The sequence below is a fragment of the Leuresthes tenuis genome, unplaced genomic scaffold, assembly GCF_036924035.1.
Source record: "Leuresthes tenuis unplaced genomic scaffold, fLeuTen1.0.hap1 SCAF_4, whole genome shotgun sequence".
NCBI classification, from domain to species: Eukaryota; Metazoa; Chordata; class Actinopteri; order Atheriniformes; family Atherinopsidae; genus Leuresthes; species Leuresthes tenuis.
This window is the reverse complement of record NW_027325358.1, coordinates 34,870,079-34,894,761: the sequence shown is the minus strand read 5'-3', so window position 1 is coordinate 34,894,761 and position 24,683 is coordinate 34,870,079. Positions and strand designations below refer to the sequence as shown.

The following is a 24,683-nucleotide window of genomic DNA, read 5'->3' as shown; positions in this document are numbered from 1 at the left end:
CGAACTGTTTCCCATAGGGAACACGGTCGAGAGAAAAACAGTTCCTAAAGTTTTCCACAAAAAAACCCAACAAAAAACAAACAAATAAACTCGTTAGACAAGGATCTGGAGAAGTGAACAAAATAATTTTTCATTACATAAGAAAACATTTTATTCACTGAGTTGGAAATAGTCCTATTGACTTTCATTTAGTAAGGTTTCCGGCCGAAGCAAGTACGACGTTGAAATGTGTCGTTTCCGATAAACAATCAGGCGTAAAACGTCATTATTCGTGAGAACTAGCCTGGCATCTTATGACTATTAAAAACTGCATTTGTTAAACTTAACAGGTGAGCTCAAAGCTACTATCACTAAATCGATGTCTCAGATTAAGATAATGCAACTATAACGTGTCAATTTAACGTTTGGGAATGTAATTCCTACAACTGACCGTTCCCAAAACGCTGAAATGTTACCGTCATTTGTGTGTTTTGGGTATTTGTGCTCAGCAGGAAGGCTTCATGGGGGTTGACCAGACGGAGCCGGAGGTGCCGGTGGGCAGACGGGTGTCCTGCGGTGGGGAGCGGGCCACGGTTCGGTATATGGGGCCGGTGCCACCGACTGCTGGTAAGATCCCCATTGTCACATGCACATCATACAATATGGCATACAGGGGTTGGACACTGAAACTGAAACAGAGCGATTCTAAGCCATTCTTCTTGCAGGATAGTGGCCAGGTCACTACGTGATGCTGGTGGAGGAAAACGTTTCTTGACTCGCTCCTCCAAAACACCCCAAAGTGGCTCAATAATATTTAGATCTGGTGACTGTGCAGGCCAAGGGAGATGTTCAACTTCACTTTCATGTTCATCAAACCAATCTTTCACCAGTCTTGCTGTGTGTATTGGTGCATTGTCATCCTGATACATGGCACCGCCTTCAGGATACAATGTTTGAACCATTGGATGCACATGGTCCTCCATAATGGTTCGGTAGTCCTTGGTAGTTCTTGCCCATCTAGCACAAGTATTGGGCCAAGAGAATGCCATGATATGGCAGCCCAAACCATCACTGATCCATCCCCATGCTTCACTCTGGGCATGCAACAGTCTGGGTGGTACGCTTCTATGGGGCTTCTCCACACCATAACTCTCCCGGATGTGGGGAAAACAGTAAAGGTGGACTCATCAGAGAACAATACATGTTTCACATTGTTCACAGCCCAAGATTTGCGCTCCTTGCTATAATGTAGATCATTTTGACAGGTTTGCTCAAATATTGTGTTATTGGCGCGACCTTGTGGCCAGAGAATGTGCATACTTTAACAATAGTTTTTGCACAAAGAAAGTTAAATTATTTTGTTTTAAAATGAAAATCTACTCCTTTTTCATGAAAAAAATGTTTTATTTCATAACTTTAACTGTTGAACACAAAATGTCTCACAGTCCTATTTCATTGTAAAGTCTGTTTTCAGTGCACGTGCACTAGATGAATGTTTGTTTCCACATAACACAAGTTGAATATTGACTATTTGGCTCCAAACTTGTGTAATGTAACAAATCATACTCATAAGCTCTCCCCTAAAAATCTGAGTTTTAATTAGCACAATGCTCAAACATACAATTGTAGGACCCAAGAGAAAACATTTTGAGTGGAGGGAGTAGTCAGACAAAGTTTAGCAAAAGAAAAGGCGTACAGGTACACCATAAACCAGAATTAAAATTAAGACTAGAGCAGTTGCAGCCCTGAAAAAGCTTTTTCATGGTGTCAACTTTTCTGCAGTTAATGCCATACTCTGCGCTGCTCTGCAGTTAAATTTATCAGTTTAACAATTTATTCTTTTTCATCATGTGTTATAATAACTTACAACTAAGTAAACATGTAAGTTGCTAGTTTACAATTAATTAATCATAGAATGTTTAATTGTAGTATAAAGACCTCACTTGAAGACCTGATCGTTCAGCTACTTCTCCTTCATCCTGTCTTGAGTTTCCAGCTGCTTCTCTCTCATCCTGTCCTGAGGTTTGAGCTGCTTCTCTCTCATCCTGTCCTGAGTTTCCAGCTGCTTCTCCCTCATCCTGTCCTGGGTTTCCAGCTGCTTCTCTCTCATCCTGTCCTGAGGTTTGAGCTGCTTCTCCCTCATCCTGTCCTGAGGTTTGAGCTGCTTCTCCCTCATCCTGTCCTGAGTTTCCAGCTGCTTCTCCCTCATCCTGTCCTGAGGTTTGAGCTGCTTCTCCCTCATCCTGTCCTGAGTTTCCAGCTGCTTCTCCCTCATCCTGTCCTGAGTTTCCAGCTGCTTCTGCCTCATCCTGTCCTGAGGTTTGAGCTGCTTCTCCCTCATCCTGTCCTGAGGTTTGAGCTGCTTCTCCCTCATCCTGTCCTGAGGTTTGAGCTGCTTCTCCCTCATCCTGTCCTGAGGTTTGAGCTGCTTCTCCCTCATCCTGTCCTGAGGTTTGAGCTGCTTCTCCCTCATCCTGTCCTGAGTTTCCAGCTGCTTCTCCCTCATCCTGTCCTGAGGTTTGAGCTGCTTCTCCCTCATCCTGTCCTGAGTTTCCAGCTGCTTCTCCCTCATCCTGTCCTGAGGTTTGAGCTGCTTCTCTCTCATCCTGTCCTGAGGTTTGAGCTGCTTCTCCCTCATCCTGTCCTGAGTTTCCAGCTGCTTCTGCCTCATCCTGTCCTGAGGTTTGAGCTGCTTCTCCCTCATCCTGTCCTGAGGTTTGAGCTGCTTCTCCCTCATCCTGTCCTGAGGTTTGAGCTGCTTCTCCCTCATCCTGTCCTGAGGTTTGAGCTGCTTCTCCCTCATCCTGTCCTGAGGTTTGAGCTGCTTCTCCCTCATCCTGTCCTGAGGTTTGAGCTGCTTCTCTCTCATCCTGTCCTGAGGTTTGAGCTGCTTCTCCCTCATCCTGTCCTGAGTTTCCAGCTGCTTCTCCCTCATCCTGTCCTGAGGTTTGAGCTGCTTCTCCCTCATCCTGTCCTGAGTTTCCAGCTGCTTCTCCCTCATCCTGTACTGAGGTTTGAGCTGCTTCTCCCTCATCCTGTCCTGAGGTTTGAGCTGCTTCTCCCTCATCCTGTCCTGAGTTTCCAGCTGCTTCTCCCTCATCCTGCTCTGAGTTTCCAGCTGCTTCTGCCTCATCCTGTCCTGAGGTTTGAGCTGCTTCTCCCTCATCCTGTCCTGAGGTTTGAGCTGCTTCTCCCTCATCCTGTCCTGAGGTTTGAGCTGCTTCTCCCTCATCCTGTCCTGAGGTTTGAGCTGCTTCTGCCTCATCCTGTCCTGAGGTTTGAGCTGCTTCTGCCTCATCCTGTCCTGAGGTTTGAGCTGCTTCTGCCTCATCCTGTCCTGAGGTTTGAGCTGCTTCTCCCTCATCCTGTCCTGAGTTTCCAGCTGCTTCTCCCTCATCCTGTCCTGAGGTTTGAGCTGCTTCTCCCTCATCCTGTCCTGAGTTTCCAGCTGCTTCTGCCTCATCCTGTCCTGAGGTTTGAGCTGCTTCTCCCTCATCCTGTCCTGAGGTTTGAGCTGCTTCTCCCTCATCCTGTCCTGAGGTTTGAGCTGCTTCTCCCTCATCCTGTCCTGAGGTTTGAGCTGCTTCTCCCTCATCCTGTCCTGAGGTTTGAGCTGCTTCTCCCTCATCCTGTCCTGAGGTTTGAGCTGCTTCTCCCTCATCCTGTCCTGAGGTTTGAGCTGCTTCTCCCTCATCCTGTCCTGAGTTTCCAGCTGTTTCTGCCTCATCCTGTCCTGAGGTTTGAGCTGCTTCTCCCTCACCCTGTCCTGAGTTTCCAGCTGCTTCTGCCTCATCCTGTCCTGAGGTTTGAGCTGCTTCTCCCTCATCCTGTCCTGAGTTTCCAGCTGCTTCTGCCTCATCCTGTCCTGAGGTTTGAGCTGCTTCTCCCTCATCCTGTCCTGAGTTTCCAGCTGCTTCTGCCTCATCCTGTCCTGAGGTTTGAGCTGCTTCTCCCTCATCCTGTCCTGAGGTTTGAGCTGCTTCTCCCTCATCCTGTCCTGGGTTTCCAGCTGCTTCTCCCTCATCCTGTCCTGGGTTTCCAGCTGCTTCTCCCTCATCCTGCTCTGAGTTTCCAGCTGCTTCTCCCTCATCCTGTCCTGAGGTTTGAGCTGCTTCTGCCTCATCCTGCTCTGAGTTTCCAGCTGCTTCTCCCTCATCCTGTCCTGAGGTTTGAGCTGCTTCTGCCTCATCCTGCTCTGAGTTTCCAGCTGCTTCTCCGTCATCCTGTCCTGAGGTTTGAGCTGCTTCTGCCTCATCCTGCTCTGAGTTTCCAGCTGCTTCTCCCTCATCCTGTCCTGAGTTTCCAGCTGCTTCTCCCTCATCCTTCCCTGGCACATCTTCTCTGGATTTCTTCTGATTTTCCTTTTGGTGATAAAATTATTCATGAATGAAAAACATACATAAATGTTTTTTTCAGACAGATCGCTGGTCTTCTCCAACTGTCGTTGCCTCGGTCTGAAATTGAAGTTGAACTACCCTGTATGTTAGCGTTCTCTCTTTTCGCCAATGAAATGTTAGCATAACATTCGAGCCACAAACTTTGCACTAGTTCTGTCCTCTGGGGCAGTTTAACTAGGCTGACTACTCAGCCAATCAGAGCCCAGAAGGCCCACCCCGCTGTAACGCATGTACGGGTGTATATATAAAACTAATCCCGCTGCACCTGTATAGAGCTGAGCGATCTGTGTTGTTTTCTTTCAAATTGTGTGCGTGCACATCCAAATTGTAACAAATTCAACAGAATCCTCTGCAATACAAGTGCAAAGTTTCACATACATCAGATGAATGGTTGTGTGAGCAAAATACATACAGTTGGTTCAATTTATTGGAAGGGACAAATCTTCTCTCTCAAAATATTGGTATGGACATGTCTATACCGTCCATACGCAAACCTACGCCCATGCTTTCACGAGAGAAAGAAACTGTCAAGCAACTTTATTATTTAGCTCTTTTAGCAGTAATCTAGCTAACAATGTACTGGACAAAGGAGAAAATCGGCTTTGTATGAACAAATAGTACAGGTGTAGGAAGCTCACCGCAGTTTTTTATGTCCAAATGCTACATCACAGACATGTACTTGGAATTGATCCTTGCTTAAATCTCTCATCATAGAACATTTCTGAAACTGAGTCTGAGTCCAATCACTCCAATCATTTTTCCTGTAGAGTGGCTCTGACTGCTGTTTGTGAATCTCTGTGTTGTGGCAATGTAACAGCTCATACCACACCAGAGAAACAGTATCTTCACAATAAGCTTTTATCCGCTTAAAGTTTAAAAGAAATAAAACTCAATGTCAGACTTTTTCCACTCCTGAATAATGCATGTCATGATCCACAGCTGGAGCCAAAAGAGGAGAAACTCACAGGCAGAAGAAACAGTGACTTTATTTATATAATTAACTAAAGATGCTGCCAAAGCAGGAAAACCAGCCAACAAGAAAACAACTATTGAAGCAAACTCTTAAAATATAAAAGAGGATATGAGGTAACTAAAGAGCAAGAAATAAATGACTGACATAAAGAAAACTAGAACAAAGGAGAACTAAAACACAAAAAGTCATAGACCATGACACAGCATTGGCATCAAAAATCCAAAATCCAGGTCAGGTTCTGTTTCTAAACATTTTTGAAGAAAAAAGAAATAAAGAAAGTGTGAACTTGTGTCTCTCTTTCTTGGGATAGTTGGGATACAGAAGCATCTGCAAGGGTTCATTTCTTAAATTGAAATCAAATGTTTAGATGTCATACTGAGAGCATGTCCAACATATAACCCACAGTGTTTGTGTTTTTAGGGCTGTGGCTTGGCGTAGAGTGGGATAACCCAGAGCGAGGCAAACACGACGGCAGCCATGAAGGAGTGCGGTATTTTACATGCAGGTAATCATTTACAGTTTCTGTTGAGTGCCAGCACACCTGTGCAGTTCAGTGTCAGACATGTTAAACTCCAAGAGATGGCCTTTTTCTGGGTAAGTAAAGATGGAAAGTATACCCAAAATACTTGCCACGGTGCCTGTTTTTTTTACTTTCTGGTTGCTTTGTGGGTTAATAATTTGAATTAATAATGAGATAAATGTTTTATCCCTGATTGTTTTCTTTTCTCTATCTTAGACACCCTAAAGGAGGCTCCTTTGTCCGCCCAGTGAAGGTGAGTTTTGGAGTGGACTACCTGACTGCTGTGCAACAGACTTATCAGATCAACATGGAGGAGGTGCTGAGTGAGGAGATCTTCATTTCCTCCAGGAAGTGCGAATGGGCGGTTGTTAAGGAGCGCAGGTATGGTGGTTGTTATTGTGAGGTGTGGGTAAGAAGCAGCTGTGTTTCTTTTAATGTCTGGATAGTAGGGGTGTGACGATGCACACCTGCTCACGAGACGAGACACGATATTGGGTTCATGAGATTTTAAGAAAACTACAATGACAAAATATGACTGGACTAACAGACTTTTATTTAACCGAGTTGCCCATGCATTCTGAGATGTTTTATTATAACTCTTAACATGCATGATGTAATCATGAGCTTTTAATAAACTTCTTCCACAAATTGAAACTAAAACTGAAATTTATCAAGGTTAAAATAAAATATTTCTCTATGTTAGCTACAGTGTACGACATTATTTTCATACAATGCTTGCATATTGTCCGTGTCTTATCAGTTACTTTACTGTCATTTATCATTTGAAAGTGGCGGGGGCATCTTCAATGGTAATACTGGTGTTTTTATTCTGGTCGCTTGCTGCTTCTCCTCCTGCTCCTCCTCTTCTTCTTCTTTTCCTTCTCCTTCTTTAGGGTCTGGCAGGCTAGACGTAGCAAAGGCACATTACTGTCCCACAGATCACAAATAGAAGTTTGGATAGCTCACAAATCTCTCTTGTCGTACGAGATCTCGTCACACCCCTACTGAATAGTTATGTGGCTGCTTTATATTTAAGGAGGGTTCTGAACAGCTGGAGGGGACCTGCTCAATGGCAGTTAAACAGTTAGATGTGACAGGGAAAGAGAGAAGAATGTGATTTAAAAAAAAAAAAAGAAAAGTTAAACAGGCTTGAGGATAGAACTGTGTTCCAGGTATCTCAGACTTCACCTCATATCTGACCCAACAATGCTAAAGAGAGCACGTCTCATATGAAGAAGTGACTCACATCCAGAAGTCATAGTGAGTTTTTGGTTAATCACAATCTGTAATTTCATGACTAGATAGAAGCAACAACTACTTAGATGAAAATGAATTGCTTAAAAGAAAATATTTAGATATAAAAATATTTGGAATAACTATGTTTGTGTGAAGTCAACTGTCTGTCCTGCAGAGTAAGGCTTACTTTATTTGTCATGTAATGCTGTTGTAGTTGTTGTCCTCTTTTTAACCAAAGTTTTATTACACTATCAGTACATTGTCAAACAACCAGGTGCTCTAGAAATCTACATAAGTGCAGGCTTACAGAGGCTGAAAAATAAGTAAATGTTATTTATAGATCAAAGCTGTGGCTGTTTTGTAGTTCTATTAGATGCATTAGATTATCAGCATTTTAATCCAGTCTCTTACTGCTCACATCAGGTACTAACACCCCCATCTCGCACTCCTCTTACAATGACAGCGGGAAACTGAAAAGCCTTGGTTTTCCTTTCAGGACAACCATAAAACATGATACTGCAATATGACAGGCACTATAGAAACAGCTCATTGTTTGCTGACACACAAGCAGCAGTTCTGAAAATTAGATTGCCTTTCAGCCAACAGATAGAGAACTTTAAATTATACACAGACAACAGAATAAGCTTTACGCCAGGCTGGTCAGCTTGTTTTGTCTTGGTTTGGCAAAATAACAAGAGTCCAGAATCCAGTTAATGAACACAGATATCCTCATCAGATAAAACTAATAAACATTAAAAGGCCCATAACTCCCCTTCCTCTGAAATTTATCTTGCACCATTTGTCCTTAATTTGATTAATCACATGTATGGCTACATGTACAGTTAAGTCCAGCTATGGTTACAGCTTAATTGTGTCATTTAACTGGATCCAGTTAACTGTCCAGACTGCATTAATAAAATCAGGATTTTTATTTCAACAGGGTGGAAATGCTCTAACTGATCACAAGTTAACACGTAGTCTTAAGTCTGATTTTAAGCCACAGTTTTTGATGTCTGTCTAAAGAAACAAGGTGAAAAATAGGTGAATGAAAGCAGCTTTATTTGGAATTAAGCTGTCTTACACTTTACTTCTTGGAAAAAAGGTTTAGGTCAATAAGGTCTGTGTATCTGACGAATCAGGGTATCATTCGTTCTTTCCATTTTCAATTGCCAATCAAAAATCAAATAATGAAAAATTGACTGGTTATTTTGTTTTTTGTTTTTCATTATGACACCAAAAACAAAGAAATATCCGTTTTTTCGTATTTCACTTTTAGGCTCAGATCAAAAATACGAAATGGAAAACGGGCACCAGGACAGAATTTGACTTTAATATTTAATTGGGAGGTTTTCCCTCCCTCAGATCCTCGAGAAGAGCGTGCACATTTTCTTCGCCCTTCGCTCCCGGAGCATGCTTTTCCCCTTCTCCCGCTCCAGACTCTCCACTCTAACACGACCTTCACTAAGTCTGGCCTTTAGAACAATAGGGGAAGCAGGCAAAGCATAACTGTGGTCCTAGTGGAAAGAGGGATGGAAATATATAAGGGATAATGCCCGACGAGGAGTCCATTATCAGAAATCAATGGACGACGTGGAGGCGTAAGTTATATATCACTCATGTGACACCACAGTTGTGTCTGTCTTGCCGTTGTGATAAATAAACTGTGAAATAACATTGAGTCTCCGTTGTTATGGTTACCAACTAGCATTTGAGCCAGCGTGATAATTTAGAACTGTCATGAGGCAATTTGACCAGAATGTCTTTCCCAGGTGTCCATTATCACTTTTTAACCAACACCCTCCAGCTCTCATGATGCTATCATGTGTTTGAAAAATATTACATGCAAATACTCACAACATCAGAATGAGGTTCAGCTTCAGGGAAATTCTGAGGCAAGTCCACTGGAAGACAACCAGCATTTATAAAATATCCAAGCACCCTGTATGATATCTACATGTGTGACGTTTTTAACAAATCAATACGTTTGGAAATCGGTCCAAAATTCAGCGAATAATTCTTCTGTAAGATTGAGGAGTACCTCTTTCCTTCTTAAATTCATGCACCGCTGCCACTGCTTGCCCTGTACCAAGCGGCGCTTTTGACACACTCTGCCACTGTCGAGCAGCCTGACCAAACTTCTGGGTCACGTAAACCCGACCAATTAAATTTTAAAATCAAACTTGGTGGCTGTAGCTCAGGAGGAAGAGCAGTCGCCCACCAATTGGAAGGTCAGTGGTTTGATGCTGGCTACATGTCGAAGCATCCTTGGGCAAGACACTGAACCCCATGTTGCCTCCCAGTGTATCATTGGGGTATGAATGTGTGTGAGTGATTAGAAAGCACGTAGTTATGTAATGTAAGACGTGCTGTATGAGTGTGTGTGAGTGGGGTGAATGCGGCATGTAGTGAAGCGCTTTGAGTGGTCAGTTAGACTAGAAAAGTGCTATACAAGTCCATTTACCATTTACCAAATTCGGTCCTGGTTCCAGTTTTTCCATTTCATATTTTTGATCTGAGCCTAAAAGTGAAATATGAAAAACAAGCCATTTTTTCGTTTTTGGTGTTATCATGAAAAACAAAATAACCAGTCAATTTTTCATTATTTGATTTTTGATTGGCAACTGAAAATGGAAAGAATGAATGATACCCTGATTTTCCTATTTCTCGTTTCTCCTTTTATTATTTCAACTATTTTGTTTTTTCAATATCAAAAGGAAAATCGGTTGGCCGTCATATACACGTAGACCCAGTAAGTAGTTTTTTTTTCTTCTGTTTTTAGATCCAAGTAAACCCGAAAAGTGGTCACTTTTTCAGAGAGTACTTGCATATTTGTATCCCCACAGTCTGTGGCTGGTAATGTAACATATGGGCAATGAAATGCACTTGGGGGATGAGGGGAGAATGCGCTGTTTGTGCATGTGATAACAGCTCACTCAACTGCTTAAAAGTTGCTACATTTGTCCCTTCTGAGTATTTAAAAAAAAAAAAAAAAAAATTTGATAGTTTTATTTATTTAACACAAAAGCCAGTAAAGGAGCGAAGGAAAGTTTCTTACTCCAGGGACAGCTGCTAGTTGAGCTGAACTGAAATGTGAGGATCCTTCTGTAAGTGACAGATGTCAGGCATGCAACCTGAAAGGGAATATTTTTTCACAGATTTTGAAGAATGTCTGGAGAAAATAAATTTCTGGTTACTAAAATTAATTATTAATAATCCACCCCACAAATATGAAAAAAGCCAAATATCCAGATCCATCCTACTATGTACATGAAGTTTAAAGATGAACGAATTTCAAGAAAAACAAAGAAGACATGGACACAGGTGTAGAGAGAGTTGGTCATTTATCAAAGAGATCTGAAGGTAGGAGCTGTGGATCATCTTCTGTCTCTGATTTGACTTTGAAAAGTTACTTTTCCAAAATGTTCAGATTGTGAGGATAATTTTCTTTCAATTTTTCTGTTTTGTCTCTAAAGTTTAGAGGACCTTCCATCAGTTGTGCTGAACTGCTATGAAGTGAATGGACCTGGGACTGTTGGAGAAATCAGGAAAACAACACCCAGTATCTTTTTACAGACTTCTCAGGACTGTAGATGCTGCTTGGCTGACATCTTCGTCTCACTTAACTTAATAATATGAATTTACAACTATGTGGGCTAGATTTTTACATAAGCTACAACAGAGGGTGGAATGTTTTTTTTTTTTGTCATTTGTGTGAAAGCAAATTGAAATACTCCATCTTTCATACAGTTTATCAAGTGTATTGGTGAAGGTTTAGTGAACAGAATACATAAAAGCAACAAGTTATTAATTTACAAAAAAAAACCTAAAAAAACTAAACTAAAAAAAAAATTTTTTTTTTTGTGGTTAAAATAACTCTTAATTGAAGGCTATGTGTGGAAGATTTTTGCGTAGATTTAAATGCCTTTAAAAGCTGCAATCTCTGTGAGGTTGTGACTTATTGTAGTGTGAATGTCAGAAACCATAACAGCTGTCATCAGATGTTCAGTGGTTGGATCTGAGTGCGTCTCTGCTGGCTTGTTGGGAAGATGTTGCCGCCATCACTGAGCAGTTGGACAAACTGGAAGGATTACAGCTCAGGTATGTCTTCCACTGTTTGTGCTGGAACTGTATTTTTCACGATCAGCTCTCCTTTCACTGAATGTTTGATTTTTTTTATTTTATTATTTTTTTTTAGCTTCAACAGACTGCGTTTGCCCTCTCAACCCTCAGCTCACTGCCAAGCTTTCCACAACCTCAAAGTCCTTGCTCTCAATAACTGTGAGCTTACCTGGCCTCAGGTACACTGCTCCACACATAACAAATTCTTTTACAGCTGCCAACTGGAGTCTTTATACATGTTTTTTTTCATATGATATTCATTATAACATAGAAATGCCATATTATATATTCATTGAGGGAAGTACATGCAGTATATTTTATGATTTATTTCTATTCATAATTACATTTATGAACAAACCACATTTCCAGAAAAAGTTACAAAACTTTCAAGAATGCAACAAAAGCTTGAATCTGTAATCTTAACAGACACAAGTACAAAGAAAATGTCTTCGCTGACTAGTGTGTTCAGCTTCATTGTATTTAGAAAAAAAACTAATATAAATATCAAAAAAAGTAGAGATTGAAGCATTTTTATTATTGTGTCACTTCAGACCTCCTTCTAAAAACACTTTTTAATCAGTTGGGAACTGAGGATACACATTTTTTTGGTGTTTTGAAGAGGAGTCAGCAAAAGTGCTCAGCAGACTGATTCCTGATGCCTCATTCATTATTAGTAAAAGACACCTGGACTGCAGGCAGGCCAGTCAAGCACACACAATATCTGCATGCTTACATGCACAGTGGAGTCACAATATCATACTCTGTACATATTAAAACACTGAACTTCTTTTTAAATTTATATTAATGTATATTTTTCTGGAAGTTATTGATAATTGTTTGACTATTATTGGCATAAAGTGGTGAGCCACAAGCTGTCTTTTTAAAGACTAAATCTTTGGTGGATGCACCTTTTAAACCCAATCCTGACACTCTCATCTGTCACCACATAATCTATTGTTTATAGAATCTTCCACTGGTACTTGTCATTTCTACAAACTTTTCAGCCTCTCTTTGCCTTTATGACAACCTCTTTTTGATTGTATTGGTGAAATCCAATTCTAGATTAGTTTTAATATCTTCAAAATGCCATGAAGTTGGTCAGTGAAGACATTAAAACCTACTTATTTCTACTCGTGCCTGTTGAAAAGTTAAAATGAATTAACAAATGACTGATTTAAGTTTTTGTTGTGCTCAGAGATGTTGTTCTGCACACCTTGGTTGTAATGACGGTTTTTTTGAGTTACTGTTGTTCTCTCGTCAGATCCTGGAGTGCACCCCCATGTGGCCTCAACTTGAGGATCTGTCTTTAGAGAAAAACAACATTACAGAGCTGCTGAGGTAACGCTACCATCATCCATCCTGTCTCTTTCATTCTCAATTATAATCTATGCTGTAATGTAGTTTACGTTTTCTCTCATATCATTGTGAACACCAGGGTCTCTGTTTATTTTTGATCTTTTTAAGGCCAGAAGGAGTGCTGCAGTCACTGAAGTGTCTCGATCTGTCCTCTAACCCTTTAGTACAGGAGAGTTTGCTGAGTATATCAGGTCTGCCCAGGTACAGTCAGTATGAAGATATCTTTTCTCAATCACTACTTTTTTACCAGTAAATATTTAGATTATTTTAATAGAAATGTGTCGCCACACAGACAGGCAGAACAGTATTAGAACTCTAGATCTGATCAGGGATTAAAAGGGTGCCATTAAAGCCTTTTCTGATCAGTTAGCTGACAGAAAGACAGCAAGACACGGGTTATCTACAGCATGTAACTCTAGTGTCTGAAACTAACACTAGCTAAACTGAATATGCTTCATTTTTATTGTTGTGTTGTAGACTGGAGAATCTAAACCTTTCCAATACTGGACTGTCTGTCATTCGATTTGAAGGCACTGCTCCTGGTAAAATTATCCAGACAGTAACAAGTTTATTAACATCAACAATGACTGTGTTCAATATTCACTTCACCTGTTATTAGTTTTTACTAAATGTTTTGAGGCTACGAATCTTTGCTCTGTAGGATGTCAAACAGCCATGTTTCCAGCTCTGAAAATACTCAACCTGAAAAACAACAACATCACTGAGGTCAGTGTGTGTTCCTGCTAAAAACATTATGAAGTTTTTCGATATACTGCTAAAACCAGAAAACATGTCGTCAGACTATCAGACTGATTCTAGCGGTATGTTGATAATATATCTGATCTTTACTACATTAAAATGTTTAGTACACTAACTGTACACATTTGTCTACCAGATAACCACTTTGATTAGGGTTAGGTGCAGTCTAATTTAGCCTCTTCATTACAGACTAGAGATAATCACACAGTGGAGTGTGATACTATCATGGTACACATTCACATTTTAACTGCATTAAAAACACAAAGAATCAAACAAAGCTTAAATTTGGTTGATACTGGTGGTTGGTTTTTAATGTAAACCACAAATTATGAGTGTATGAAAAGACACGAGTGTGGCAGAGCTGGGATTAGTATGATGGAGCATTTTTAGTTAAACAACCAAACTATATATTTAAATATTCTCTGCATCTCTTTCTATTTTAGTGGTGTGTAGTGGATGAGCTCGCCAAACTTCCCTGTTTGGTTAAGCTCTGTTGTCATGGCAACCGACTGCTGAGCAGTGATGGAAACCCAAAAACAGCCAATCAAATGCTTATTGCCAAACTTGGACAACTGATCTTCTTGGACAACTGTCAGGTGGGGTGTGTGTGTGTGTGTGTGTGTGTGTGTGTGTGTGCGCGTGCGTGCGTGCGTGTGTGTGTGTATGTGTGTGTGCGTACTCTTTTAAAGCTACTATTATGAGGATGCATTTGGCTTTGGAACAAGATTGTTTTGTGCATCTGAGTAGCTTGCATCCAGTCCACTTTCTAAGGTGAAGGGCTACGGATATTTAGGCATTAAGTTGTGATGGTTAAGGTTAAAGACTTTGAATTATGCCAATGATGGCTATGGAAAAGATACCCAAAGTTAATACATTTGAAGGCTTTCTTGTGCTTCCATTCTTACCACTGAGAGACAGCTGGTTGGTAGGTATATCAGACATGTTCACAAGTAATTTTTTCCAAGTCCAAGTCAAGTCTCAAGTCTTTGTGTTTGAGTCCAAATCAAGTCTCAAGTCTTTGAGGACCAAGCAGGGCTGTACGCAGGGCCCAAAAAAACACTGAGGTGATGAATCAGAACTTCGAGGCGGGTTCGGGGGCAGGCTCCCCCAGAATTTTTTTTAATTCCATTATTGGAATCTGAGTCTTAGGGAGCAAAAACAACATCATAATGACTTTTGAGGCTTATTTGTTATCAGAGAACATCAGCCTCAACTTAAATGATTTGCAAATGAGTTACATTGTAAAACTGGAGAATGAATTTCATCAAGTCATGGATTAGGAATAAAAAGGAAATGAACTGTCCTGGGACAGAGGGATAATATATATAGAATAGAATAAAATAGAATGGATAATAAATGGATAATGGATAAAATAGAAAAAGTACTTTATTCATCCCAAACTGGGAAATTACTTTACAGTAGCAGCATTTACACCCGAGTGAAATAGACATAGAAGCACAAAGCACCTATTATTAAGTAGTAGTATAAACAAAATGTTTATTTTATTTATACTACTTGTGTTTTGTGGCGAGCAGTAGCGAGTTGTCAAAGTTTGAGGGTCTGCCATGGACACACCTATTAGAATTTGGAAAATTTGATCACAACTTTTAATCCCCCATGGCTGAAGAGTAAGCACACCAAGTTAGAAGCCGTTAACATTAAATCTGTAGGAGGAGTTTGATCATATGCGAGGTGTGGAAACATAGTGACATTTCCAACCACCAGCAGGTGGCGCTATATGTGAATGTCAGTATGCACATATGTATGCACTCAGGGCAGAGTCCCAGGCAAGCCTATGACGTTTGGTGAAGATCGGACAATGTATGCAAAAGTTATGTGTGACTTTGTGTTTTGTGGCGAGTCGTCAAAGTTTGAGGGTGTTTAATCCCCCATGGCTGAAGAGTAAGCACACCAAGTTAGAAGCTGTTAACAATAAATCTGTAGGAGGAGTTCGATCAAATGCGAGGTTTGGAAAAAGGCAAAATGGCACCAATCTGCATGTTCAGCTCAAAGTGGCCGACTTCCATGAAGTCCCAAAGCTTTTTTGTGCGTCAGGGCTTCACGAAGGCGTGTACCGAATTTCGTCCGGTTACGCAAAACTAACCCCGACAAACACATGTATTTAGTGAATCAGTAGGGGGCGCTACAGAGTCCCTTTGAAGCAACTTCACTATGACGTAGTGTACACGAGCCCTGACACTCATGCCAACATTGGTGAGTTTTCGCGCACGCAAAAGCACTGTAAATCACGTCCAATGCACATAGAATAATAAGAATAGCTGTTTTACAGCTCGGGCCCTAAATAAATACTGTTTTCATAGTCTGCCCTATAGTCTACCCGATTAACCATTTTTAAAAAAAAAAAAAAAAAAACCTCTTAATAGCACATTCTGGTATTTCATGTTTTCTGTTAAACAGAATTAAAATTTTATTTTTATTTGTCAAATTTAAAAACAATATTTTGAGAAAATATTTCTGCAAATGCAGTGGTTAAGGTCATGTTCAAAATAGGCCTACCGACTGTGTTATGTAGCCAAAGTGTAAGGTTTATCTACACAGGAATCAACAGTTTTCATGTTCTCACACTGTTGTGTGGTCACTTTTCTGAATAAAATGTTTCTCAAATGATCCCCCCTCTGTTTTTTTCACAAATCGCACCCTGCAAAGATATATGATATGTATATATATGTATGTATGTCTATGGGTTCAGCATCAAACATTGAGAAATCAACACTGAATAAACGTTTCATTTTCAATCAAAGACGTCGCTGACATTTCAATCGAAAAATTAATGTTAGCCAAAATTAAACTTTGATCGATGTTTCCTTGCTATCTGAGTAGTACGCTGGGCTGCAATAAAAATATTTCCACATGAAAATGCATTTTTGTCTTACAGTCATCTACCATTTAAACTGCTCTCCACATTTCAGCTCTATGTGCTCCTCTTCCAGTGACTGGTGTGGCTGACTGACTCACTAACGGTAGTGATAACAACATCAGCGTCAGATCTGTGTGTGACAGTTACCATAGCGACAGTGCGTGTTGTTGATGATGCGCAGCACGTATGCCCAAACTCTCGAGCAACTGTTTTATTAAACAGTCGCGCTACTCTTCAAATATAAAATCGCCTTACAGTTTTGTGGGAGGCCAAGATCATCATCCTGCAGTCAGTTTCATGTGGAATTTATTTTGAGTTTATATACCACAATTTAAGCAAAAAAATAAAATAAAATAAAATACAGAGGACACGACCTTGGTGTCCTCAATGGTAGTTACGGTCTTGGGACCAAGTCCAAGTCAAGTCTCAAGTCTGAAATGACTGAAATTAACAATTTATCATTAGACATGCTTTTTGGTCTAGACTGCGTTGCTGTATGTTATGGCATGAAAGCATGTACTGTATTATCAATATATGTAATATCATTATACACTGCAGGATCAAAATTTATCAGAGCATGGTCACTTAAGAGGGCTATTTCAGTCCAATGTGAAGAAAAGAAAAGCTTATTTGAAGTATATAAATGTATTTGGAAATATGTGTGTTTGCTCTGCACCACAGGATACACTACCAGACATTAATAACTGGCTGTGTAGCCTGAACTTCTCAATGATAACATTTTTCAGTGCATTTTTCAGTTTTTTGACAGTGTCACCCTGGAATTTTATCAGGTGCCCCTTAAATTGTAAAAGTAGGCTATTTTCAGCAGAAGAGAAAAATAAAAAACAGTTGGTTTTCTTTTGCAGGACATTGAGGTGCTTGTGACCATGTGTTACATTGTTAAGCCAATTAGAGTTTGTTCTTCTTGTTAATTTGTCTAACAAATCTCTATTTCTATCTCAAAGAAGAAAATAATTGTTTTGCTGGGTATTTGCTCTTCAATACTTTATTCAGTTTTACACTGAAAGAAGAAGATTATTATATTATTGTATATTATTATAATACTTATAAATTTTCAGCAAACCAATAAATTATGATAATTTTACATCCTGTATGCCTGGACAGGTGTAAAATTAATAAAGTAAATCAGTCTAATCCAGCTGTTGTTGAGAGAATGCCTTTAATTTTAATAAAATGATACTTTGGACAATAAATTAATTTGTTTTCAAAAATAAATATTGTTTGAAAAAGCACAAACATTTTATTTTACTTTGTCTCTTGGCTGAGTTACACAGAATTAATAGAATAAATCAATGTGTATCAACATGAACTATTGCTTGTGTTTTGCTTGATATGTGGCAGGCTACATGAGAGGACGCATGTAACAGGCACAGAGAACCTGAAAAAAGGGTTACAGATGGGCAAATGAAATATGAGCAGTTCTGTTTTCAAGTGATTTTATGATACCTTAGGTTATGCCAATGTGTTCCATCAGTTTGAAAAGGGGATAATGAATAAGAGATCAAATTTCACCTTAAACTGATCTATGGTTTCCTTTAGATTAAACATGAGGAAAGAAGGGGGGCAGAGCTTGACTACATTAAGATGTTTGGAGAGGAGTGGCTGAAGGCAGGGGGCCCAACTCAGCCATGCACGCAGTTTACCAGCCAGCACCCACGGTACCAGAAACTCATCGACAGTAAGTCCCTTTATTTGTGCAGGTCGTGTTATGATATCAAAGTTATTATTTGACTTGTGCACTTTTATTTACATGAATGTTTCCAACAATGAAACTACAGATATCCCCACATTTAAACATTAAGTGCATTGTTGCATGTCAAGGATTAGTTTCAAATGAATTGTGTGGGGGTGCTCTTTGGTTTGTAGCGTTGCAGTGGGTGCGGTGTGTGTGTGCGCACATAATCTAGTGATCTGACACATGAACACAAATAGTTTTACAAATTGTAAATAAAACAAGGTGGCACATCCATCTGGTCTGCACACCAATTAGTCATTCCAGATGCTGTTGACAGTGTGAAAAACTGATAACGATTAAATGGTTTAGTTTGTGGACTCTCTTGGGTGTCTTAATGTGATGGAAAATGATTAATTCTCATTTAGCATGTGCTGGGTGTCGATTTCTAGTTAAGAGAAAGGGTGTATTATTCTGCATTTATAAATACATGTTTATCTATAGGTAGGGTTTACTCGGTCATGCCAGTTGTTTGCAACTGAGGTGGCTTTAGAGGTTAAGTTAGCAACTGAAAAACTTATCTGTCCCATGCAGGTTGTCCACTTTTGTGCAACACCCTGTCTTTGTGTCTATAAGCAAGTCATGAATTTGAGACGCCTGCAGAGTTGACACTCCTTCATGAAGTACAAATTAAGTTTTGGAAACTTTCAAGGTTTCTGAATTCTGAATTGATCATAAGAGAGTGCATTTTTCCATACTTCAGGCTATGGGCTTGTGACCAAGGCAAAGCAGTTCAGACAGAGCAGCATCCTGTACTGGCAGCTACAGTTGGGTTTTCATGTGTGATGACAGTCAGCACTGGTGACAGATCTGTGTAGTTGTTAAAACTTAAGCAGAACAGGAAGAGCAAATACACAAAGGAAAAAGCTTCTGTGCTATTATTGTGTTCACACAAAATACCTGAGTCACTGCTACATTTAAAACCTGTAGATGTCTCATCTTATGACGATGTTTGCAACATTGTTTGTTTTTCAGAATATGGAGCTCCAGAGGAAGACGAGCTGAAGAAGCCGGAACCTTTTGCTCTAAAAAATCAGCTGTTAAGTCAGTCCTGCCTCTTTCTTTTTTCTTCTTTCCAGATGACTTCTTGAATAAACATCACAAAAATCATACCATAATCATTTCTGAACTATTTGTTTTCCTCGTCTCCTCACCAGAGATTACATTTGTGTTTCCTGATGATACTGGACGGAAATCGATTGAGAAGAAACTTCCAGGTAGAAACACAAAGTCTCTCCTCTGTTTTGGTGGTTGAGGTTCCAAAGCTGTCTGTCTAAAACTCATCTCGTTTTGCACTGAACACAATGCTTGTTTCCTGTTTTTCTTCTACAGCTTCTATGGTTGTTCAGAAGGTGAAGGGACTGCTGTACAGACTGCTGAAGATCCCTGCAGCAGATTTGAGGCTTACATACACCAGCACCAAGGTAAAACATGCTTACATACAGCATAGCACTGTTTACAATAGAATCCTGGACTTAAATGTGTGTTTAATTAATTTTACACAAATGCTTAATAAAAACAACATTTTTACATTGAAAATCAAGGCTTACTTGTTGGATCATAGATATAGATAGACCTACACTGATGACACAAAAGAGAAAATATGCCCTCAAATTCAAGGAGGAAGGATTAAGGGACCGGTGTCTCAGCAGTTGGAGACAAAGTCCTCTCTGCAGCCTATCAGAAATGCAAGGATAGGGACATGTGGTAGCAGGAATTCAGGAGGAACTACTATGCCAAACTGTATTGTTTGTTGGGGTCACGCACAAATCCATGTGTAGTTATGCAACAGGCACACCAACAGTGAGTTTTTATTGTCACCAGGAATGATGCTGCTCTGTGTCCATGTTGGTTTTTCAAGGAAACAAGGATACGACAACCCATTTCCAGATATTTTAGACATTAGTCATCATACTAAAAAAAATAAATCTAATTATTGTTGCCACACCCAGTGCCTTTTGTAGTTTTGTTGTTGTTTTTCTAACAGATGGACTTGGTAAATGGACTTGTACTTGTATACAAGCTCGGGTAGTGTACACACTTAAGATACACATAACTACGTGCTTTCTAATCATTCATACACATTCATACCCTGATGGATACATCAGGAGGCAACGTGGGGTTCAGTGTCTTGCCCAAGGACGCTTCGACATGTCGCCCGGGGAAGCCAGAGTCGAACCACTGACCTTCCTCCTGAGCTACAGCCGCCCCATGATACATACTATCCTTTTTATTCCTTCACTGCAACACCCTGAATTGCAAACTCTTATTCATAGAATAACACAAGTTCATTCAACTTGACCTCGTTTTTTTTTTTAAACCAGCATTGGTGGCTCTGTTTCTTGTAGTTAAATGTCTTGTAGTTCTTGTAGTTAAATATATATCTAGATACATTTTTTACAACCCTGGACAATGCAATTTTTAGAAATGGTCAAATGGGAATTGAGGGGGGTATTGGCAAGTGGATTGGGGCAGTGTCTGCAGTGACGTGGACACCGTGTCAGTGAATTGTGGTGAAGAATGCTGAGCCAAAAGGACAAACTATCAATTTACCAGTCGATCTGTGTTCCAACCCTCAACTATGATCATGAGCTGTAGGTAGTGATTGAAAGAATGAGATCTCAAATTACAAGCGGCAGAAATGAGCTTCATTCAAAGAGTGTCTGTAACCAAAAGGAAACCAAAGGTGTCATTTTGGGGTGATTTGGGCATCTGTTCAGGATGCCTTATAGGGGAGATGTTTCGGACATGTCCCACCTGGAGGACCACCTAGTTATTTTGAAAACCAACCGGATTTTCTTGCGTTTCATAAGTCCAACTTCCTGTCTGCGTCATCCGCGCCAAAACAAAAGCTTAAATCAAATGGAGAAAAAATTAAAAGAATCCAGAGCACCATATCGTCATATTTTACAGGACCACAACAAAAAATTCTGAGAAAAAATATAACAGAAGATGAAACAAGACTTGACATCGCTGATGGGATGGTGGACAGTAGCATTTCCCTGGCCAAGGGGTCACTTGCTAATCCCTCGCTCCCTGAAACTATAGATGGGGGCTGCATTGAGCCGGTTTGCTTCGCTAAATGGCGAGAGGGTCGAAAGTGGCTTACTCTACTCAGTTAACCATAATAAAAATAAACATCTTGACAACACATTGTGGTGTTCATGTTTTCTGTTGAACTGATATTGGGAAAGATTAAAATTTAAAAACAATATTTTGGAAAAAATTTCTGTAAATGCAGTGGTTATGTTCACATTCAAAATAGGCCTACTGACTACGTTATGTAGACTTAGTTTAAGGTTTGCAACAAGTGTTTAACCAAAGTATGTAGAGGGGGTTCCTCTACAAGCACACACTCATTGGGATTTACCTGAGCCTTCAGTTTACATTATTAGCCTACTGTGACTAAGCAGACTTGTGCCAAAAGGACAATAATTAATTTGTTGTGGGTTTATCCACTTTTATGCACTTTAGTTTTTTTGGGAAAGCATTTCTAATGCAGGTTTTGTTTGAAGGCCTACAGAGTAGATATTTCTGAACTCTGTTATATAGGGCTGATATAAATGTGAAACTACCTGAACTAATATTCAAATGTCAGAATAGTAAATAAATATTTACTTTTTTGAGAATCGTGTCTATAAATGTATTCTATCTAATGTTATATTTTTATGCAATATAAAAAAAAAAACTAAAAAAAAAACACATTCGTATTCGGTATTAGGCCAAGTGTTTGATTTTTATTCGTCTTCAGACACAAATTTTCTATTCGGTGCATCCCTAGAATATATGTCTTGGCTGGAGTGGGAACACCTCTGCTTCCTTCTAGAAGAGCTGAAGTAGGTGGCAGGGGACAGGAGGTCTTGCCCCTGTGAGCAGTTCTCGATGGTTGGATGGTTAGGTGGATGGGTGGGTGGCTCAAACGGTTTGTGAACTCACTTCTGAAAGGGAACTTGCATCAGTGGGGCCTGCTCAACCTGGGACAAAATCAGTATTGTTCTCTATTGCATGTCAATGAAGTGTAAAGGAAAAATGTTGCTATACTATATTTCCTAAACCTTTTCCTCAAAGAATAAGTAGAGATTAAAATATGAACCAATATTTCTTTAATTTCAAACATCAAAGTGGGACAGTTTTAGAGTTCATAATTTGATCCAGAGTTTCAGAGAATGTCCATTGTGTGCACTAATGTTGAATGTTCTCCTCATGATAGATGGAGGGGACAGAGTTTGAGATCGACAGTGACCTGAAGACACTGCAGTTTTACTCCATAGAGGATGGAGACCAGGTGCTGGTCCGCTGGTCCACTGTCATGCCTATGTAGCTGTGCTTTTTATATGCAAATGACTATTTCAAGGAGTGTCCGCATCCATTCATAGCTAAAAATGGAAGTGAATGTCAGGTTTGTAAATGTTTTTCAGAAAATCATATGTACAGCATGCATGATTAATAAATATGGTGAAGAGAATGTGTTGCCATGTACACATTTCTGTCTTTGTGTACACATTGTTTTATGCATCTGGTAGCTCAGGAGGAAGAGCAGTCGCCCACCAATCGGAAGGTCGGTTCGACTCTGGCTTCCCCCGGATACATGAATGTGAGTGTGTGTGAGTGGGGTGAATGCGGCATGTAGTGAAGCGCTTTGAATGGTCAGCTAGACTAGAAAAGCACTATACAAGTACAAGTCCATTTACCATTTACCATGTAATTGATATCACACTAGTGTAATCTTTTCTGACAGAGGAATTACCATAAATTCCGCACTATATAGTGCACCGGAATATAAGCCGCACCTTATATGCATATGTATGACAACATAAACAAATACATACACGATCCCCCCACGAGCAGTGCCTGTAACTCAGTAGCCTAGACAATAGCCTACCAGGAAAAATCATTGATCGCCTTCTTCATCTTCCTCCTGCACACGAAAACCATCAAAGTCATCTTCTTCAGTGTCCAATTGAACAGCCTCAAAACTTCGTCACTAACTTCAGTCTCTTTGTTATCGCTCTCACAATCTCATCTCAGATCGATCGCCTTTCATTTAAAAGCTGCATCATATGCATTTCTTCGTTTGTTTTCCATGTTGAAGGTGAGTTTCACATTTTAATGCAATAAATAATCACAACAACCACTATTCAATGCAACGATCTTAATCAGTCGCTCTGGAATAAAGTGGATGAACTTCAGGGACGCGTGAAGTTCCTGGCTGAGTGCAGGGACGCCTGTCTTTTGGCCTTGACGGAGACCTGGCTAAAAGAGCATGAGCCCCAGTCAGATTTGGTGATAAATGGCTTTGGAGCTCCCTATCGCCTTGATAGAGACCGGCACACACCGGTGTTGTGCCGAAAAGAGACTGCACCGTATAACTCTGGATTGGAAATGGTTACATTCTCCGTGTTTTGAGCATTAATAGTAATAGGAAACCAGGTGCGCGTACAGTAACCCGTTCCAATCCAGAGTTATACGGTGCAGTCACTTTTAAAACTTTCCACGTTCTTTTCTGCATTTATTTCCTTATCTTCATAAAATCATTGAAATTGAGGTATTGAAATATAACTTTATTTATAGATCACAGCGGTGTAAAATCACATTGCAACGATAACACAACAAAAGTGGCAAAGTAAAGCATCTACCCTCATCACATCTACCCCACAGGATTGCCTCTCACACGCTCTCCCACCCACTCCTCTTATGTTTGCTATTTATGTCAGGACAGCGTGCCAAAGAGCACATTTTTGCACGCCTCCACTTCAGAAAGTAGCACCTCTATCTTGCTTTTCCTGGAGTTCTTTTTTCTTTATTGTCTGATCATTCAGAGAGAGGAAATCGCAGGTGCAGGGCTCATTTAAATATGATTTGCATATTTAAGAAGGGACGTGGACAGGGAGGCGTCGGGTACTCCGACATGTGCGCTCCATTCGTCGTTGATTGGGATGTACAAAAGAAATGTGCTTGGATTCATACGTATGCACAGATCCATACATCCGGATATTTGTGTGTTGGAGGACACTTGGGTTTGAGCGTACACAATGTTTCAGTAGCAAATCCAAGTCTTTGTACATAAGGCCCCAGGTCTTTTTGAAAAGTAATTTAGTTCAGTGTGTTAAACACACCAAACTGCTTCTTTGGCAGCTTCTAATGCTACTCTTGGCTTTGAACGCTGGTGTAAGGACTGGCATGGCAGCGGCATCACAGGAGACGACGACACGAGGAGGCAAAAGGAGAGTTGAGGGTATAGTGGAGTCCGCACCGAAAATGTACACCATAGCCGTACAGTGGACCTTTTTCGCCGCTTCCCAGATCTCCCTGAGTCCGGGGATCTCCGGAACCAGCCCCCACCGGAAAACGTCCAGGACGCCAACCTGTCCACTCGTCTGCTCCCTTGGCCAAGCAGTCGGTCAAGGCCGCGAATCAGCTCTGGAGAGTCTTTAGTTCTGCTGGGGCCATTCTAGCAGAATCCTTCTGTCAAGGTCGTTGTGGGAAAGGAGGACCCAGATGCAGAACTCAAAGCAGAAATGGATTTATTACAAAAACAAAGGCAAGAACAAAAAGCGCGGGTATCAAAAATCTTCAACTGTGACAAAAATAACAAGAAGAGACAAGGCAATGAATGATGAAACAAGACTAGACTGTGGCTATGCAGCAAAAACCTGACCAGACGTGCCGTGATCCATGGAAGTGAGGATTCTGCTGTGAATGAGGCAAACCTG

General features: G+C 40.4%; 1 protein-coding gene across 2 annotated transcripts; it reads left to right on the top strand.

Moving 5' to 3' along the window:
* The first annotated feature begins 230 nt into the window (after positions 1-230).
* Positions 231-22,435, top strand: tbce (tubulin folding cofactor E). 2 transcript variants are annotated; one of them, XM_072383567.1, is made up of 17 exons: positions 231-329; positions 492-606; positions 5,770-5,854; positions 6,086-6,250; positions 10,579-10,664; positions 11,104-11,203; positions 11,301-11,403; positions 12,486-12,562; positions 12,689-12,781; positions 13,058-13,122; positions 13,242-13,306; positions 13,783-13,935; positions 17,778-17,916; positions 18,946-19,014; positions 19,128-19,187; positions 19,303-19,394; positions 22,181-22,435. In XM_072383567.1, exons 2-17 carry the CDS (start codon positions 501-503, stop codon positions 22,289-22,291), a joined length of 1,569 nt encoding a protein of 522 aa, XP_072239668.1. In that variant the 5' UTR covers positions 231-329; positions 492-500; the 3' UTR covers positions 22,292-22,435. The 2 variants fall into 2 exon arrangements, with proteins under 2 accessions (XP_072239668.1, XP_072239667.1); XM_072383566.1 differs by having other exon boundaries at positions 489-606.
* The last annotated feature ends 2,248 nt before the right edge of the window (positions 22,436-24,683 follow it).

Bases quoted from the DNA above. Each gene is read 5' to 3' on its own strand.
- tbce (XM_072383567.1), top strand. From the start codon at position 501: ATGGGGGTTGACCAGACGGAGCCGGAGGTGCCGGTGGGCAGACGGGTG. The intron at 607-5,769 runs GTAAGATCCCCA...TTGTGTTTTTAG, and splicing joins GCCGGTGCCACCGACTGCTG to GGCTGTGGCTTGGCGTAGAG. The intron at 19,395-22,180 runs GTAAAACATGCT...TCCTCATGATAG, and splicing joins TTACATACACCAGCACCAAG to ATGGAGGGGACAGAGTTTGA.